At 40.5% G+C, this 18,997-nt stretch overlaps 1 protein-coding gene across 5 annotated transcripts in view; it reads left to right on the top strand.

The window, feature by feature from the left end:
• Positions 1-18,997, top strand: part of ERG (ETS transcription factor ERG) — a 91,871-nt gene that overhangs the window by 25,124 nt on the left and 47,750 nt on the right. Inside the window, exon 1 of one of the 5 annotated variants that reach the window (XM_056858543.1) lies at positions 11,223-11,358. The exons of the other annotated variants lie outside the window; for them this stretch is intronic. Within the exon in view, the coding sequence (XP_056714521.1) occupies positions 11,341-11,358 (18 nt within the window). The 5' untranslated portion in view covers positions 11,223-11,340. Of the gene's footprint in view, positions 1-11,222; positions 11,359-18,997 lie in introns of those variants that run through there. 5 annotated transcript variants of the gene reach the window in all.

Raw genomic sequence — 18,997 nt, 5'->3', positions numbered from 1 at the left:
AAAGGGCAACCAAGATGATCAAGCACCTTTCCTATGAGGAAAGTCTAGAGAGTCTAGAATTGTTTCGTTTGGAAGGAAGACAGCTAAGGGGAGACCTCATAAAGGCTTAAAAAATGATACATGGGGGGGGGAGAAAGTGGGAGCTTCTCCCTCTCCCATAATACTAGAACTCAGGGGCACCCAATGAATTGATGGACAGACAAAAGGAAACACATCTTTACTCATTCAGTGAGTAATTAAATTGTGGAATTTACTGCCAGTGGAGGTAGCGATGGCCACACATATAGATGGCTTTAAAAGGGAGTTAGATAGATTTATGGAGGATAGTCCATCAGTGACTACTACCCACAGTTATTAAGGGGAACCTCCATATTCCGAAGCAGTAAAGCTCTGAAACCCAGTCCTAAGAGGCAACATCAGGGAAAAGCCTTGGCCTTTGTGCCTTGTTTGTGGCCCTGAAGGGCAACTGGTTGGCCACTGTGTGAAAGAGGATATTGGACTAGATGAACCACTGGTTTGAGCTAGCAGGGCTTTACTTATGTTCTTATGCTGACTCTCAGAAATGAAGCCAGCCAATGTCTAGAAGTGCTCTGTGAGAAGGAGAAATCATATCTGCTGACTGTTCAAGTATTCAGCTTAACTAAAGCTTTTACTTTAGAAGAACACTGAGCACCATCTAGTGATTAAAATGCATATTTGCACTTATGCTCATAGAACAAAATCATAGTTAATACAATTTCCATCTTAAACTACATGCAATCTACTTTCTTCCATTATATGATTTGAAGAGAATGTGTATTTGTTATAATTCACAGGAGTAGCATTGTAAAATGTTAGCTACCTGAATGTAAGAGAGAATTATTGCTACTTTACCTGAAAAAAAAATATAGAAGAATATAGATTAAACCAGATTTTTTTAATTATTGATGCTGCCTCGTTTTCACATATATGTAAACTTTAGAGAGGAAATGTTAGACAGTGTTAACGTTTAATTATATGTGAACTGCCTTGGATATTCATTGAAAGGAAAAGTACTTTAAAACATCTCTGTCTATCTAAAAATGAAATAATGCAGTTTTACAAAGTGGTGGGTTGCCAACTCTGTAGCAAAACTAAGATTGCCAACACTGGCTTGGGACATGCCTGGAGATTTGGGGCACCGCCTGAGGAATGCAGAGTTTGGGGAGGGGAGGGAGCTCAGTGAATACAGCGTTGCCAACAACCTAGAGAAAAAAATGCCCTGCCCCTTTAATAGAGGCTTAATGTGTGGAAGAGTGACAAGAGTCACGCTTCCACACATTATGCTTAACTGTGTGCAGATATAGAGGTCAGTGACACAGTATAGAGTCACAGAGACAGACAGGAAAAGACAGTCATGCTAGGAAAAGTTGAGGGCAGCAGGAAAAGAAGAAGACCCAACAAGAGATGGATTGACTCAATAAAGGAAGCCACAGCCTTCAATTTGCAAGATCTGAGCAAGGCTGTCAAAGATAGGACATTTTGGAGGACTTTCATTCATAGGGTCGCCATGAGTTGGAAGCGACTTGACGGCACTTAACACACACACAATGTGTGAAAATGGGCAGGTGAAACTTTTCACCTGATAAGTAGCATCCCATTAAGCCTCTATTAAGGGAGCAAGACAAATGATCTCTGTAGTATGAGATGAATTGTTATTCCAGGAGAACTACAGGCCCCACCTTAAGATTGGTAACCTAATTTATTTCCCTACCCTTTGTGGTATTTTCACAGATATGTAGAGGTATAGCAGGACAACTTTCAGAGACAGAGTAGGATTTTCCTTTGTGGAAGTATCTTAGTGGGTAAAGCAGAAAGGAGTTGTCTTGGGTAATGAAATGTAACAGCTCAGTTTTTCTTCATGGCCTCTGTGCGGTCCACATACAGATTTGTGCCTGAGTAGAATCCAGAACAGTATTCTGTGGTTGTGGTGTAACCCCTGCAGGAGAGGCCAAGTATGATCCAAAGATCTTGCTAAAATGTGAAACCCAATCTTTAGCTGATATAAGAGCTTCTAATGGTCTAGACTTACAATTTAAACCATTTGAGACAAGTTCCTAGAAGTGTGATTCATTTTTCCCCAAGTCTGCTAGATCTAATTCTTTCCATAAAAATCTGGTGTGATCTCTTTTCTTCTGTTTGATTAATTGCTTATAGTAAGACCTTAGATTCAAAAGATACTTCATCTGTGCCCCATTTTTACTATGCCTTACTTGTCTCATTGTATAATTTTTTCTTTTTTTAGCGTCTTACACTCCAAATAAAACCATTCATTATTAACATAGGATATAGATGTAATTGGCCTATTATTAATAAGCCAGGGTTTAAGAGAGTTGTTGATACCTTCAAAGATTTTGATAATATCATTGCCTGGTTTGAAAAGAGCTATCCTCTGAACCTCCATCTCTGGATTCGCAAATGTTTGAGTAAGTTTGATGTTTAGTTGGTCCGACCATCTGAGTCTCCTTAAGTGCAGAAAAGTGTCATCAGCAACAATGGTTCCCAATCTGGACATTTAGGTATACACGAAAAAACCCTGAATAATAGCAAGGAAAGGTGTTTGAAATAACAGCAACTATATTAATTACAAACATGTTGGTAATATGAGGGGTACAATTTATGGAAATAGGCTGCCAAAGGGGTATGCTAGTGAAAAAAGGTTGGCAATCACTGATCTACAAGGTCCGGGACTGGTTTCAGTAAAATATCGTCATTGATGTTAATTAGTAGGCTCAGTGGACAATGGTCGCTTAAAAAACAATCAACGACCTCAAACTTGACCACATAATTTAGTAGTCCAGGTGAAACAGCTATATAATCTATTGTGCTAGCCCAATAAGTTGATAGATAAATGAAGGTACCACCAGTTACATCTAGATTAGTACCGAGTAGCATATGAAGATTACTCTGTGAGACCAGATCCAAAAATGTAAGGCCAGACTTATTAAAAACCTTATCCTTAGATGATCGATCCAAAAGAGAAGGATGGGTGGCAATTTGAGCATTCATACCTGCTCTTGCATCTATTACACCCGATCCTATTCTCGCATTAAAATCACCACCTACAATAAATTGAGAGTTAGTATATCGAAAAGCAAAGATTTCGTGACAACAACCAATAAATCCCAGAGGTTCCCTTTTTCTTGAGATGTAGAACACTTAGAAGGAATATGCACATTTATACATATAAGGTTTCCAAAATGAAAAACTTTGATTAAATCAATGACTTGTATTTCTACGTTCAAATTGACTTATATAAAAACCATCAAACCTCCACTTTCCTGTCCCTTTGAGTGGGTTTTAATCGCAGGCACTGAAAAAGTCCTGTACCCCTGTATAAAAGGAGGGTCATGATCCTGAATCCATGTTTCCTCAAGAAACAGTATATCATGGTTATGCAAAAAAATCCAAAAATGATAGAGCTTATTCCTCCACCACCACCACCCCCCACAAGGTTCCAAGACAGAAGCTTTCATTGTCAGGTCTCATTGAATACCCTCAGGATCCAAAAATATACAACCATTTTTAAGAGGTACAGCAGGCACAGTTTGATCACTCTGCGTGTACTCTACAGTGCTACAAGGTAAGTTAAGATCAAGATCTTTCTTGTGAATTTACAAGATCTATTTTCTCATTTCCTATGATTTGTTGTAGCTAAAGTGGGAGACCGCGACGAGAGTAACTTAGGTGTGCAGGTCAAGAAGGATTTATTCCATAGGAAGTCAGCTGATACTTGTGTTGATAAGTAATTTTTATTAATGCTCAAGATCTTGAGGATTAAGTGATCCAGTCTGGTAGTAAACTTTACTTGTTCTGTAGGTGGGAGACTTGAAAAGGAATTTAACAGATCCTCCTCAATTGTATTTTCAAATGAAAGATGTTCTGAGTCCAGATCGAGGCAAGCAGGTGAATGAATCAACTGTATCAGATTTTGCTGAGGATCATCAGACAATTGTCTCATAGAGAGTCTGTCAGCCTCTTTCGATAACTTTGAATCCCAGGGCTTTATCATCAAAGGAATTTGAATTAAATTATTAAAAACTCGAGCTGGAAAAATCCCTTGTTGCATAACTTGTCATTTAGTCTTCCAGGGGAGCATCTGACCTCTATATTTGCACACAGTTAAGCACACTTTACAAGGCTGAAGCAATAGTTGGTATTGTGGTCTCCCATCTACTGGCTGATGCTTGTCCTTTTTAATCTCTCTCTCTCTTGTATATTAGATGTCGGTTTACATGCAGCCTTTCCCTTAGCACTTGAACTGAAGCCAAGTTGTTTTAATAATGACTGAGCCAATTGATGAATTTTGGCTTCTATATGATTTACAGCCCATTCCTGAAAATCCGGCCGAAATTCCATAGGAGGAGGCGCGACCTCGCCGGCAGCGTAAATGCGTGTAATCACGTGGTTACACACATTCACGCTGGGAGGGAGGCCAGTCCTGGCGGCGGCCAAGTGCTATGGGACTGTGCCTCTCCCCTCCGCTGGCGCGGCCTCTCCGTGGCGCCGGCAACAATGTGGAGAGGCTGCACCGGTGCAGGGGGGCATTCTGGGGGTGGGCCGGGGGGAGAAGCCTGCTGCTAGTCGTCTTCCTATCCCCTTTCGGCCACTTGCACCGGCGGCCGGAACAGTGTTGCTGCGTCTGCTATCTCACTGTTTTCAATGGAGCGAGAAACCCCAGTTAAACAAAAAAAGCCGCAAAAAAGCTTTTTTTTTGGTTTTGTTTAACGGTGTAGGCGAAATGGCTTAGGAAGAGGCGCAGCGGCACCTCTTCCCCACCGTTTCCCTACGCCATCATTTCAGGAATGGGCTGTTAGTCTTTCAAAATTACAATCCACTGTTTTAGCTGTCAGGTGGGAGAGCTCATTTATTTATTTATTTTTAAATCAGCAACTCTGAGGTTATCTTTAACTACTATACAACAGCTTTCCAGACTGTCTCAATTTGTATAACAAGCATGGTCTAAATAAAAGGAGAGTAAGGGTTTGGATTTCATAGTTAGCCAACTGCCCTTGGGAACATTAGTAACACCTTATGCCTGAGTAGAACCAGTAAGCAAACATTTTAGAGCTCCAGAAACAGAACTGGTACATAGCCAGTCATATCATCATGTTTCTGAAAGCAACCAAATCACGCTACCAAACTATTTTAAAGGCAAAACTGTATAGCAGCAGCACCTTGGGACCTGAACTGTTAAGGTAATAAGCTTTTTAAAAGAACATATTCATTCAGATCAAATATTCAGAGTCTCTACTGAGACACTAATGCTACTGCATATGCCCTTTTTAACATGTATCCTTAGAACTGCAACCAATTTGGGCTCCAGGATTTCAGTATCTGCCCTGGTAAGATGGCTCCAAGGCTGAATCAACCTGACATATAAAGCTACAGGTTTGGACACACTAGTGGGGGTTACGTCTCATTCCCTTAGAGCAGTGGTTCCCAACCTTTTTTTGACCAGGGACCACTAGGGCTTTTTTGTTCGGTGCAGGGACCCCAAGGTTCAAAATAAAAATTCCGGGAATTTGAAAATAAACTTTAATCATAACTGTTAGTTGAACATTAAACTTAGAATTATATTTGAATATATGTATTTTATAATAGAGAACTTTTAATTGAAAATATTAATTTATTATAGGTTTATAACTTTGTTTCGCAGACCTTAATTTAGTTCTCGCGGACCCCTGGGGGTCCATGGACCCCTGGTTGGGAACCAGTGCCTTAGAGGGATGGCTACTTCTACTGCATACAGGACTTTCCCTTCCTTAGAGGTGGTCTGCCCAGACAGCTACATGGAAGTTGGTGCCTACTTTCATCTGGCATTATCACACTGACAAGGAGGAGAGTCCTCCAGCAAAACCTGACAGGTTACAGTTCAAGTGGCCTGACTTGGGGTACACTGCTTTTGTATGTCCCATTGGATCTGACTGTCCCACCATGGACCATTGGAGAAAGGAAAGTTTGTTCACTTGCTGTAAAGATCCTTTCTTTGTGGCCCTAGGGTGGGGTAGTCAGTCCCTCCCTACTGTCAGAGACCCAGAGGGAGAGTCTTGAAGCATGGACTCCTGTTCCTCTACTGTTTCTTTTTAATTGTTGGCGGTGGGAGTTTGTATGTTTATAGTTTTGGGAGTTACACAGCTTCTGGACTGGTCTGGGAGAATGAGAGAGAAGTCCATTCCAATAGCAGTTGACAAAAGATTAAAGATCCTGCCTGCCTCTTCACATTGGTTGTGACTACCTCACCCTAGGACCACTGAGAAAGAAACTTCACAATAAGTGAAATGATTTTCCATTTTGTTTGTCTTATGTGTTGCCATTTCACTTCTGTTTGGTTGTGCTACAAAAGACTAAAATGGCTTCCCTTTTGAGGTCAGCCATTCACGTACTGCCACTAACAGGTTGTTCTTTGTGGAGTAAATTAACTATCTTCAATTAAAAAGAGGAAGTCTTATAGAAATGTTTGGAGAAACCTTAATATAATTATCACTCAGGGTTGATAATTGTTTCCTTGACAGATTACATGAAAGGCTCAGTGGAATGTCTGATTTTATTTTAGATGAGAGACAAACTTCATAAACAAGATATTGTTTCTAAGCTTTCAAAGTACGTGCAATTTTTTGGCAAACAACAATAACAAAAAACGAATACCACCAACACCCGAATATATTTTTCCAAAGACTTCAAATTCTCTTTAAAAAAAATATGCTTTCTAGAAACTAAACAGTGCCTAGGTGTCTCCACATCCTTGGGAAATTACTTGGATTTAAGCATGAGATTTGCTTTTTAGAATACCCCTAATTGCTGTTACATGTGATACTTTGAAGGCATACATCCCATGACTACATAATATCTTTACAATGATAATATGTACTATTTTAAAGTTAATGCATAATTTATACTGTTTCAAATAATATGCACATTTATGAAATGCAAATTCACGTTTAATTCCCAAAGGAAGAAAAAATGTTGCATTGTGAACCACAGATATGTAGTAGCAGTTCATTCCCAAAGCAGAGCCAGAAACTAGATTGGAATAGGCCAGAAGATTTTGTATTACCAGGAAAGAATGGTGTTGGAATAACATTGCTGGGTCTAGTGTTCTCCCCCCCGCCCCCATGGCAGGTAGGTTTGAGGACTATAGCTAGAGGAAATTATTTGTATCTGAAGATAACTATTAACAGAGCAATTCTGGTTGGGGGGGAGGGATAATTAAGAAGCGCCCAGGGACGGTGCAAGCATGCTGCCTCCTGAGCAGCTTGCAGCGGCCCAGTAGGTATAATAAAATACATCCCTGCAAGCCCTGTGAAACTGTTCCATAGCGTTTCATGGGGCTACATGATGATTTTTGCAGGAACAAGTTCATGCCTGCCAAAGGAGGTGTTCCAATGGCAAAAGGACTTAGGGAGCTAACTAAAGACAGCCCCGACCCCGGGAATTCCCCTTTGGTGCTGGCGTGAGCCCTTGTTGCAGTGATACACTGCCGCTGCTCCCTGGTTGCAGAGATACGCTGCGCTGCTCCCTGGTGCCAGCTTAAGTGGCCCTGCGCTGATGTGAGTGTCATTTTAGCTAGTGCAAGTGACACTAACACAGGCACAGGGGTCATGCCAACTCCTAAGGACATTTGCGTCCGCCCCCCCCCCCGATCGCTCTGTAAAAGAGAAGCCAGAATATCATTTCCTAGGATAGAAAGAGAGAGAAATTGGTTAAAACAGATAATGATTACAACTCCATGCTAGATTAGAGATGTAAAATGTAAAATATTGGTGGGTGGCTGAAATTTTGGGGGAAATTGAGGTATGTTCAGTATTTCCCTATCAACGTAAACTTTTCTTATTGTTTTATCAACATAAAATGCATTATTTATAACTTAGTTGGCATTTAAAATTGTAATGTTTAGTATATTTGTGAAATTTAAAAATATAAATGCCTGAGTTTTTTGCCAGCAAAATTGTGAATATACACCATATTTGAGAGAGAAAGCTGCAAACTTCTGTGCCCTATGCTAGCTAGACCTATGTACTTTATTTTTTGACATCTGAGAGCTAGGAAAAAATAAAGAAAAGAAAGTATGTTATTTGGCAGAGACACTTTAATAAAAGTCAAAACAGAGCTAGTAGCATATTTGTATATCAAATTAAACTTTATAACATTAAAAAGCATATGGTTGTGCCTAGGGTTGCCAACTTCCAGGTACTAGCTGGAGATCTCCTGCTATTACAACTGATCTCCAGCTGATAGAGATCAGCTCACCTGGATAAAATGGCATTGAAGTCCCTCCCCTCCCCAAACCTCACCCTCCTCAGGCTCCTCCCCCAAAACCTCCCACCTGTGGTGAAGAGGGACCTGGCAACCCTAGCTGTGCCACTGAATATCACTGTCCTAGACCTTAGTATAATGGTAGCATTCTGGTTGTGGTGGATCTGAGTGACTTTATCGTGTCTTATGAGATTGCTAAAGTAAGCTGCAATGCAAACTTTACACTTACACAAATCTTACTGATTTCAGAGGAATTTAAGCATGGATCACTGTTTTGCTGGATTGCAGTTAAAGTGACAATACTCAATGTCATATTTTGGACAGGAAAACCACCAGCAACTCTCCAGTCAAGGTCTTTTGACAATGTTTCAAGTAATATGTTAACGAAAGATAATTTTGGAAACATACATAGCATTTGTTATTTTTGCTTGCAATATGGTTTATTTTAATTCTAACGGTTTGTAAGAGAGATCCATTTGTTGACTATCTATTGTGTTTTATAAATTGCATGCCCAAGGGTCAAGTATTTTAGGACAGAGCTAAGGTTAATTCTACAACAAAACATCCCTAAAACTCCAGAGATGATGTTGTTAAGCATTATACCGGACCACATTATAACACAACGGACTTTTTTACTCTATGCCACCACAGCTGCGAGAATGGTATACGCAGCTAAATGGAAAATGTCTGAAATACCGGACAGAACTGATTGGATTCATAAAATGTTTGAACTAGCAGAAATGGCAAAATTCACTGAGTTAATAAATCAAAAAGATAATGATGAATTGGTTAAGGAGTGGGAGGCGTGGATTGTTTATTGCAAAAATGAACTTAATGTGCAAAATGTTAAAGGTTACAACTTAGACTAGGTTAATTTTCTTGTTTCTATTTTTCTTTCTTTTTTAATAACTGTAGAAGGTTTTACAAAAAAATTTTTTTATAAAGAAGTAGAAAATAATTGCTATGAGGATTACGAAGATAAGTTAGAGATAGAAGAAGGAAGAGGGGAAGTCAAAGCAGGGGAACATAATTTTTATACATATGTTACTCTTAATTGAGAATTAGAAAAGATTGAAAGGTAATGTTAATTGATTGTATCGAATGTATGAAAAAACAATTAAAAAATGTATATATAAAAAAAGTATTTTAGGACAGAAATGCCCTTAGCATTTGGCCCCTCAGCTGACCAGGCAGGTTGAGCAAAGCATTAGAGAATGATTCTGAAAATGAAAGTTTGAAAATGTCTTTAAGTGTCAACTCTGTGATAACTTAAAAATTGGCATTACTATTTCTGTACCAGCCAAATACATAAAGGGTGAGATCCAAGGATTCCATTCCATTAGCAGAAGGAGCCTTCTATTGGACAAAATCTTCCTTTATTGGAGCGAGAGAAGAACCAGCATGAAGCTGTACCTCCAGGAGGTCAGTATGGTAACACCTTGGAGATGAAAGATCCATTGCTGTTATTGCACCCCTGACCTGGATGGCCCAGGCTAGCCTGATCTCATCAGATCTCAGAAGCTAAGCAGGGTCAGCCCTGGTTAGTATTTGGATGGGAGACCACCAAGGAATACCAGGGTTGCTGTGCAGAGGAAGGCACTGGCAAACCACCTCTGTTAGTCTCTTGCCACGAAAACCCCAAAAGGGGTCGCCATAAGTCGGCTGTGACTTGAAGGCACTTTACACACACAGTACAACAAAACCAAGCTGTCTAGCTACACTGCAGAATTACTCACTACAGATCTATGAAGCAAGTGCTGTTTTCCCTGTATAACACACTCTGTCTCTCTCCCTCAGCACATGCTCACACTTGCTTGATGGTCAAAAGAACATAGTTCAGATCAGTTCTGTTTATTTACAGTCATTTGACCAGCAAATATCAGTACAAAATTTACAATTTTAAAACCCCAACTGAGGACCTCCACATCTTACTGGCTACATAACAGAACTTTGCCACTGAATAAGAGATAAAAGCATCTTTATCTTCTAATAAAAATTTAACAATAAAATCATCCAAGTGGCTAACATTTCTAAAATTTCTAGACAACACAGGTAAAATCAGCTTATTTCTAACCTCCCAATAAAATTCACAGTGAAATAAAATATGTATAATTGACAACTGAATTAAAATTACAGGGGCATAATCTACAGGTATATGCTGAAATCTCCTACTGAGCATAGCTGACGGAAAGGTATTAAATCAGGCTCTTGAAAAGGCCCATAAGAACATAAGAAAAGCCATTCTGGATCAGACCAAGACCCATCAAGTCCAGCAGTCTGTTCACACAGGGGGCAACCAGGGGCCTCTAGGAAGCCCAGAAACAAGACGAGTGCAGCAGCACCATCCTGCCTGTGTTCCACAGCACCTAATATAATAGGCATGCTCTTCTAATACTGGACAGAATAGGTATGCATCATGACTAGTAGCCATTTTGACTAGTAGCCATGAATAGCCGTATCCTCCATGAATGTGCCCACTTCCCTCTTAAAGGTCCTGTACTGAGCCTCAGGGTATTGCTAATAAGCACATTCAAACAGTTCTGGGAGATTAGAAACCAATTACTCTAGGCATTGTCAATGGAAATTTTCTCTGTTGTAGACGTGCTGCCTTTCATTGATGTCAATAAGGTTGCAACAATTTACTCCCAATCTAACTTTGGCCCTAAATCTGTAATTCCCTGGGGAGCCCAATATCAGTTTTGGCCCGGTTCATACAACATCTGTATCCTGCTTCAGTGTGGCGGACCATATTTACTGCACATCATATCACACCTGCCGACACTGTCATAGCCAATTGACATTAAAAAAAAATCATGTAGCTGCATATCGGCAAGAAAAACAACATTGTTTTAGGACCTCTTATCTCTTAGCTCCCAAATATCCTGTTTCTTCAAACTGCAGTAGCCAGGACCAATAGAAACCTCTTCCTGTCACTGGCTGACTTCATTTCCCAGAGTTAGCACAATCTCATCCGCTCTAAATAACTTCATAAAAACTTCTTTCTGGTCAGAGTGAAGCAATAATTATTATTGACAATTATTAGCAATCAATAAACTAGATCCCATTATGGCGAGCACTATTAAGGTAAGAAAGGGAATATATTTTTAATAGACTCTTTTAAAAAAATAATACTCGTTGATTTCCTTTCTGAACAGCAATAACTAGAACTGGGCAACACCCCCACAGCCACAATAGAGGACAAGAAGATTTCCTTTGTACTGCCTAGTGAATTTCCTTTTTCCTATTCCAACTGTCCACAAGGCTTAAAAACTTGAAACTCAGAAAAAAATTGAGTGTTTTTTTAAATTCAGTGTTCGGTGCTGTGGATTATACTTGCATTTTTGAGGGAAGACTTTTTTGAGGGAAGACATTTCTGAATATTCGTGTTAACATCATTTAAACAATTTTGGATATGTATCTGGATTAGAATCTGGACAGCCGTAAGGGGGGAAAGTAATTATTGGGAATTTAAATGACACAATTTTGGATACTTTTGAACTTTTCCTTTCTTTACATTACTACAAGTGCATATGCATAGGAAGAAGGGAAAACTAGTTCTGATTTTACTGTCATTCAGATATTGTTGATTTAGTTGTATTGGTATTGTTTCTAATATACAAGAAATGTGATAAATGTTCATGTTGGTAATAATTCAGTTGATGCCTTAGGGTATATGTTTAAGAAACATCAAATGTAATTTAAAAATCTCCTAAATTTGGGATCCATTTCTGAGTCTCTTAAAAAAAACTCATGTAATAGCTTTGCTGAGTATTAGAGTATTTTGTTGTTCAGTTAGATTGATCCTTGTGTAGTGTGCATTTTAATAACTAGTAGTTACATTTGTTGCAATAAACTGTGATTAACTGCTAAAGTAACAAGACCTGTGTAATTTAAAATCTGATGAAAATGAAACAGGATTTATATGAATGGGGGATTTTTTATCATCACTTAACGGATTGAATTCATGCAAACTATTAAACTATTTCTCAGGGAACTGGGATATTTATATTATAATAACGGCAACAAAACTAGAACACTTGACTGTGATCCTAAGAACACTTCACTGGGACTAAACCCCATTGAATAAAATGTGTCTTACGTCTGAGTAGACAATGCATAGAATTGCACTTCAGATTGTTTAAGCCAGTTTGTTTCTTCTTTAAGCTTCACTTCATTTTCTGAGATAACAGAACAGTCTATCAAAGCTTTTGTATTGCCAAATATGGAAAAATCTCACCCAATGAAATTTTAATTGCATGACTTGGAAGATCTTTTTTCTTTTATAATCAGTGATGTTTTCATAATTCTGTCCACCGAGATCAAAATCCAACTTTGTTTTGCATGGCAATCCCTGTATCTATTAGTAGCTCTAATTTTTTGGGGGTGGGGGTTTAGACCACTTGTGCAGGGTTGCACTTAAAATTGATGATAAACATTCACACTTTAGTCCTTTGGCCCTTTACTAACCTGCACAGCAGAGTTCGTAACTACTACTAACAGAACAATGTTAGCTTATGCTTTTGTCAGTAAAAAACTACATTCTAGGTTAGATTCTTGTTTGTGAACAAACTGTAGGTGTTTGGCACCTGTTTGTAAGTTATTCATTCTTCAGACCAATTTTATTGACAGTTGGAAATTGCAGATAAATCTATAGGAATGTGTGATAAGGCAATTTAGCCTTATTAAAATCAAAGAGGGCTAAAACGGCTTTTATTAAACTGTTTTGATTTTATTAGAGTGATGACAGCAATGTACAGGCACTGAATACATTTCTAGATAATCAGTACTTTACAAAGTACAGTAAGACAGATCCTCAGTTTATATGCTTTGGACCTGACCATTTTTTTTAATGATTGCTGTCTGCAGGAGAAGAATAAAATCCCAATCAATTGCCCTTAAAAATACAATTTACTCTGGTTTTAGTGGTTATGCTGTTAATACTGGAATGCTATAATGCAATAATAAATAGGTTCATTGATTTTTTATAAAAGTTCTGAGACAATTCCCAAATGAGTTACAAGTTGCAGCCTTGGGGCATGGCAGACATAGAGTTGGCTCCTGCCTAGATTTCCACAGATATGAAGGTGTGTGTGTAATTTTTCTCTGATTTCTCCCTCCCATGGGAGCCCAAAATGCTGCCATGCTTCTCCTGGAAGATGGGAAATCCCTAGGAACAGCTTTGGGAGAATCAGAGGTTTCCCCTGGGGGGAGCAGAAAAATTGCCCCCCTCCTTGTGCATGCAGAAATCTAGGCAGGGTCCAAGCCATAGCCACAGACTGAAGAAGCGTCATCTGTGTTTTACCATCATATCCCTGAAAAATATATAGCACCAGTTGCTTTGGAAGGGGCTGCAAACTTCCTCTTATCAGATGATTATAAAATAGTAGTAGTTTAATAAAAAGAAATAGAATCACTCCGATTTCTTCAGTGGATTGCTGCATTTAGCATAACCTATTAATTATCCTCATCTACTTTATAACATCAAAAGGGTATTATTATTGTCAGGGATATGATCCTTTCCAGTCTAATTTAAAATGTTATTTCTAAACTACAGCAGTTCGGTCTGCATATCAGCTGGGAATGTTTTTTTGCCTTTTTGCTGTCCTAACACAAATTCCAACCAAGAGGTGAATATATACTATCTAGTCAATAAAAAACCAACACTTACGTACTCTTTGTAATCCCTATAAAATTAACGGAAAACAATAGATTTTCCATTCCACTGACATAAACATTCAGTATTGCTACTTGATTAGTATAATGTAAGCTATTTTACTGCTTCCCCGCCCTACCTTCTGTTTTATTTTTTTCTGCATCTGACTCTGTTACTTTGCTTCTTTTGCTCCTGGCAGTTACAGTTTTGTGATAAAAGTCTGTTTAGTACTTCATATACTGCAAATTGGTTATGGATTACACTTATGGATAGGTGGCTCAACGTAATCTGCCTCAGACAAATATCTAGTCACTTTTTAATTGCTAATTTCCTTTTTTTGTGGTTGGATTGGATGTTCTGCAATCTAAGATAAAACGCCTGCATGTCTGTAAAGGGAATATTTGAGGATTGAAAGGTACCTAGAGTTATATAGTTGATTTCTGCATAACTGCTAAAGGTATTGTTAAATTAATGCAATTTAATTTGTAAAATCAGTAAAATAACACACTGATTTTAGTCATATTATTTTATAGAAAATGTATCTTCATAAAAATCAACAACCCTGTCTATATTTCTCTGGCTGCAGTGAATTGCATTAAGAAAGGCAGATGACATTGCATTTTGAGACCTGAAAAAATATTATATCTAGAGATGTGTGATTACAATACAGGGCAGAGTTCAACATTATCAATTATTTCTCTTCCCTTATTTGTAGTGCTACTACGTATACACCTGACATTATAAAAAATGTTATTTAGGATCTTCTATATACTTGGTAGCCTCATGGTACTGTTATTTCTTTACTATATATACATCTGCATAAAAACCAATTTATACACTTTCTCCTTTCTTTCTTTTTATAATTTCTTTCCCCTTTAGTTTACCAATCCACTTACACATATATTTAACTTTAACAAGGCAGTCACAATAACATCCATGGGTACAACTCAGAAATAGCTGGATTTTTCTCCCATGGAAATATAAGGATGCACAGCTAAGCAGGCAAGGCTTCCTTTCCCTTGTCTTGTAAAATGTTGGCCACATCAGAGCTGGTGGGAGTTTGCTCTTCAAATGAGTAAAATTGCTTTCATTTCTTTTAGATGGTCTGTTTGCTTTGACGTTATGCAAATGTTTGTTATCGTCCTGAATTCTAAGGATCAGGCCATTACTATTTCCTCTTTAGAGGCCACAAGCATAAATCTTCAAATGATGTATGTAGCAGGAACGCATAAGGTTCAAATAACTATTAAAATGAAGTCCTAGCTTATTGCTGATTACACCTGTGATTAATTTGTCCAGATTCTGGGCTTTTCAATTAAATGAGATTCTCCAAGCAAAGAAAAGATAATAAAAAATGTCTAGTGATTAATTTAGTTTTAAAAAGAAATAACACTGTCTTTATGCATAATATTTTCCCAAGAGGTCTAAGAGATTTCATCAGGCCTATGATAGCAAGTTGACAAGATTAAACTTTCTAAAAATACACGTGAAGGCTCTTAAAATGCTAGAAGAAACCTTTTTTTCTAGATGATTGTTTGTAATATAAATAAATGTCATTAGTCAATTATAACAAATCACTGTACCATGTTAAAGTGATCCTTGTTTATAGAAAATTTGATAAGTGGAAAGAAAACAAGGGAGGGAGGGGAATCACACAGCTATGTCATATTTAAACTTATTGAAATAGTTATCTCATGTTTAGGATCTGAGGATATTTTGGTTTGGGAAAGAACCATCACAGCTTGGGAAATTCTACAGATGACTGCTACTTTTCTGCATTTTATACCAGCATAGGTAGTTGGTATCCTAAGCTCTCCCAGTAGCAAATCCAAAAGCACCATTATAGCAGTAGAGAAAGAGGCAACAATAATAATGGCAGCAATTCTCATAGGATACTTAGCAGCTGTGTCGCCACATACATTGCTCTAATGCACTGTGCGCTGGTCTCCCTCCAAAATCAATTAAGAAACTCCAGTTAGTGTGTAATGCCACCGCTCTGCTATTATTGTGATTTAGATGAAAGGAATGCATATCACTTCGATTCTGCAGTCACTTCACTGGCTTCCCATCAGTTACCAGGCTCAGTTTAAAGTATTGGCTATCGCATACAAAAGCCCTTCACGGCCTTGGGCCCTCATCTGCATGACCATCTCTCCCCTATGCTCTGCCGTGTAAGCTTCGCTCATCTGAGCAAGGTCTTCTGCAGGTGCCAACCTGCAAATGGGCAAAATCAACAACTGCCCATACACGGGCCTTCACCATTGTGGCCCCTACTTTGTGGAAGGGCAGGCCTGAGGAGGTCAGGGAGGTTCCCACTATCCTGGCTTTCCACAAACTATGTAAAACTGAATTATTCAAGAGGGCTTTTCTACACAGGCAATAGGGTTGCACTGTACAAATGCTTCACAAAGTTACTTGGAGCAATTATTAAAGACTGTTGTTTGTACTACTGTGTATAGTTTGCTGTAAATTGGATTCTAGTATGTAATTTTGCATAATTTAATGTGTCATGTTAACACTTGTGCTTTGTCTCAGTACTCATTTTTAAATTTCTGGTTGGTTCCACAACCCAAATATTACTTCATTGTTTATTTAATATCTTATCCTGTTGATTGTATTGACTCACTCTGTGTAATCCGCCTTGAGCGCCATGAGAAAGGCAGACTATAAACAATATAAATAAAATAAAACAAAATATCACATGTTTCTCTCAGTGTCCTTATAGTAGCCATGTGTTGAAGACATTAACCAATCTACAGTGATTATCTAAATGTCGTAATAAGGTCACTTGCTTATTACATAACTCCGACACACCCCACAGCTTGGAATCACTTACAGCTCAACTAATGTCATAGCTCAGTGATGAAGAGGGAAGCATCCTATGCAAGAAGCAAATGTGTTTGAGTTTTCCTGGCAGTGTCTGAGTTCTGGCAGCCCAAATAACTAGGGCTGTCGATTTGGTTCGTCCCGAACTGAAAATCAGCTGAATTTCCCCTGATTCGGCTGTTTTTCGGTTCAAGACGAACCGAACTCAAAAAAGGCGGGAAATGGGGGAGCTGAATTCGCCGACTTCGGGGGTTCGGCAAATAAATTCAGCAGATTCAGGGTTCCCCCCCGCGCGCCTTCAAGGGGCTCCCCTGAAGCCGAGTGGGGGGCCTTTTAAACAGATCTGAGCCTCCCGGCCGTGAGGCACAAATCTGTTTAAAGAGCCCCCCGTGCGCCTTCAGGGTGCTTCCCTGAAGCCGGGCGGGGGGCCCTTTAAACAGATATGAGCCTCCCAGCTGGGAGGCACAAATCTGATTAAAGAGCCCCCCGCGCGCCTTCAGGGTGCTTCCCTGAAGCCGGGCGGGGGGCCCTTTAAACAGATATGTGCCTCCCGGCTGGGAGGCACAAATCTCCTCCATGCCCGCCCGCACGCTTCAGGGGGCTTCCCTGAAGCCGGGCAGGGGGCCCTTTAAACAGATGTGAGCCTCCCGGCCGGGAGACACAGATCTGTTTCCCCCCCCTGCGCACGCCTTCAGGAGGCTTCGCTGAAGGCGCCGGGGGGGGGGAGATCTGCGGGAAGGCGGGCGGTGGGTTGTCAAGCCCCTCTGCGCTGTCTGCTCAGTCAGCGCAGAGGGGTTTAAAGACCCCCGCCCCTCTTCCTGGGACTCCTGGGAAGAGGAGGGGGGTCTTTAAACCCCTCTGCGCTGCCTGCATAGACAGCGCAGAGGGGCTTGACAACCCACCGCCCACCTTCCCGGAACTCCCAGGAAGAGGAGGGGGGTCTTTAAACCCCTCTTCTCAGACAGGGCAGAGGGGCTTGACAACCCACCGCCCGCCTTCCCGGGACTCCTGGGAAGAGGAGGGGGGTCTTTAAACCCTCTGTGCTGCCTGCGCAGACAGCACAGAGGGGCTTGACAACCCACCGCCCGCCTTCCCAGGACTCCCGGGAAGAGGAGGGGGGTCTTTAAACCCTCTGTGCTGCCTGCGCAGACAGCACAGAGGGGCTTGACAACCCACCGCCCCCCTTTCCGGGACTCCCGGGAAGAGGGGCGGGGGTCTTTAAACCCCTCTGCCCCCCCTGCCTTCACAGGGCTTCCAGGAAGGCACGCGGGGGGCCCTTTAAACAGACCTGCGCCAAAGGCGCAGATCTGTTTAAAGAGCCCCCCCCCCACGCGCCTTCATGGAAGCCCCGTGAAGGCCCACGGGGGGCCCAAATTTTCTCCCAAACTCTGGATCTCGCCCGAATTTCGGGGATCCGAAGCGGGGGAGTTCGGATTTCGGCACGGCCCAAATTTAAAAGGGCCAAATTTTGCCGAAGCCAAACATTCCCAATTTTTTTTCAACAGCCCTACAAATAACAGCAGTCTCCAAAGCCACTATTTCCCCCCCAAAAAAACACAAAGGCCACACAAAGGAGCAAGGCTGCTGTTCCAACTGAAACAGCTCCATAGCCCTGTGGCTTAATGGAAGCCTGCATGTAGAAAACAGGGGCAGGATTTACACACTAGGAAGTGCAGAAGCTGGGTCCAAGTCCCCCTCCCTTTGTCCTGTGCAGCATGAGACTGACAGGTTCTCCTTAGTGCCGCCGTGTGGGGTGCCCAACTTGGATAGGGACTGGGCATGTGTGAAAAAGCATTTCCCCAGTAGTCCCCCTCTTGGACCACTTCAGGTCATGAAAATGGCGCAGGGGGGATGATGAAGGCTTACTGCCGTTCTGATCCAAACTGCATCATACATTTGGGAACTGAAGTGAACACAGAACTCACATGTGATTGTTACACAGGACACTGGGTGGGTGTCCATCGCTCTTATTAAGTCACTCTTTATGGACAAGGATTCCATGCAGGCAGTGCTAATGACATTACACTTGCCTGTTTTGGTTTCTGTGTGAAGGAACAAGTTTGTTTTGTAAGCAAGAGGAAAGGAATCACTTGGATAAGGAACAGCACAACAATAGCCCATTCCCCTGTAGCTCATGCCACAGGTCTTAATCAGCTTGCTAAGTGTTCTTGTCCCAGTTCTCTCATGTCCTGTTTTGTGTTGGGTTCCATCCAATATGTATCCTGTCCTCTAATATAGCTGGGT

Source organism: Euleptes europaea, chromosome 12 (genome assembly GCF_029931775.1).
Source record: "Euleptes europaea isolate rEulEur1 chromosome 12, rEulEur1.hap1, whole genome shotgun sequence".
Taxonomy (NCBI): domain Eukaryota; kingdom Metazoa; phylum Chordata; class Lepidosauria; order Squamata; family Sphaerodactylidae; genus Euleptes; species Euleptes europaea.
Note: the sequence above shows the minus strand (reverse complement) of the source record. Positions and strands in the feature narration are given on the sequence as shown.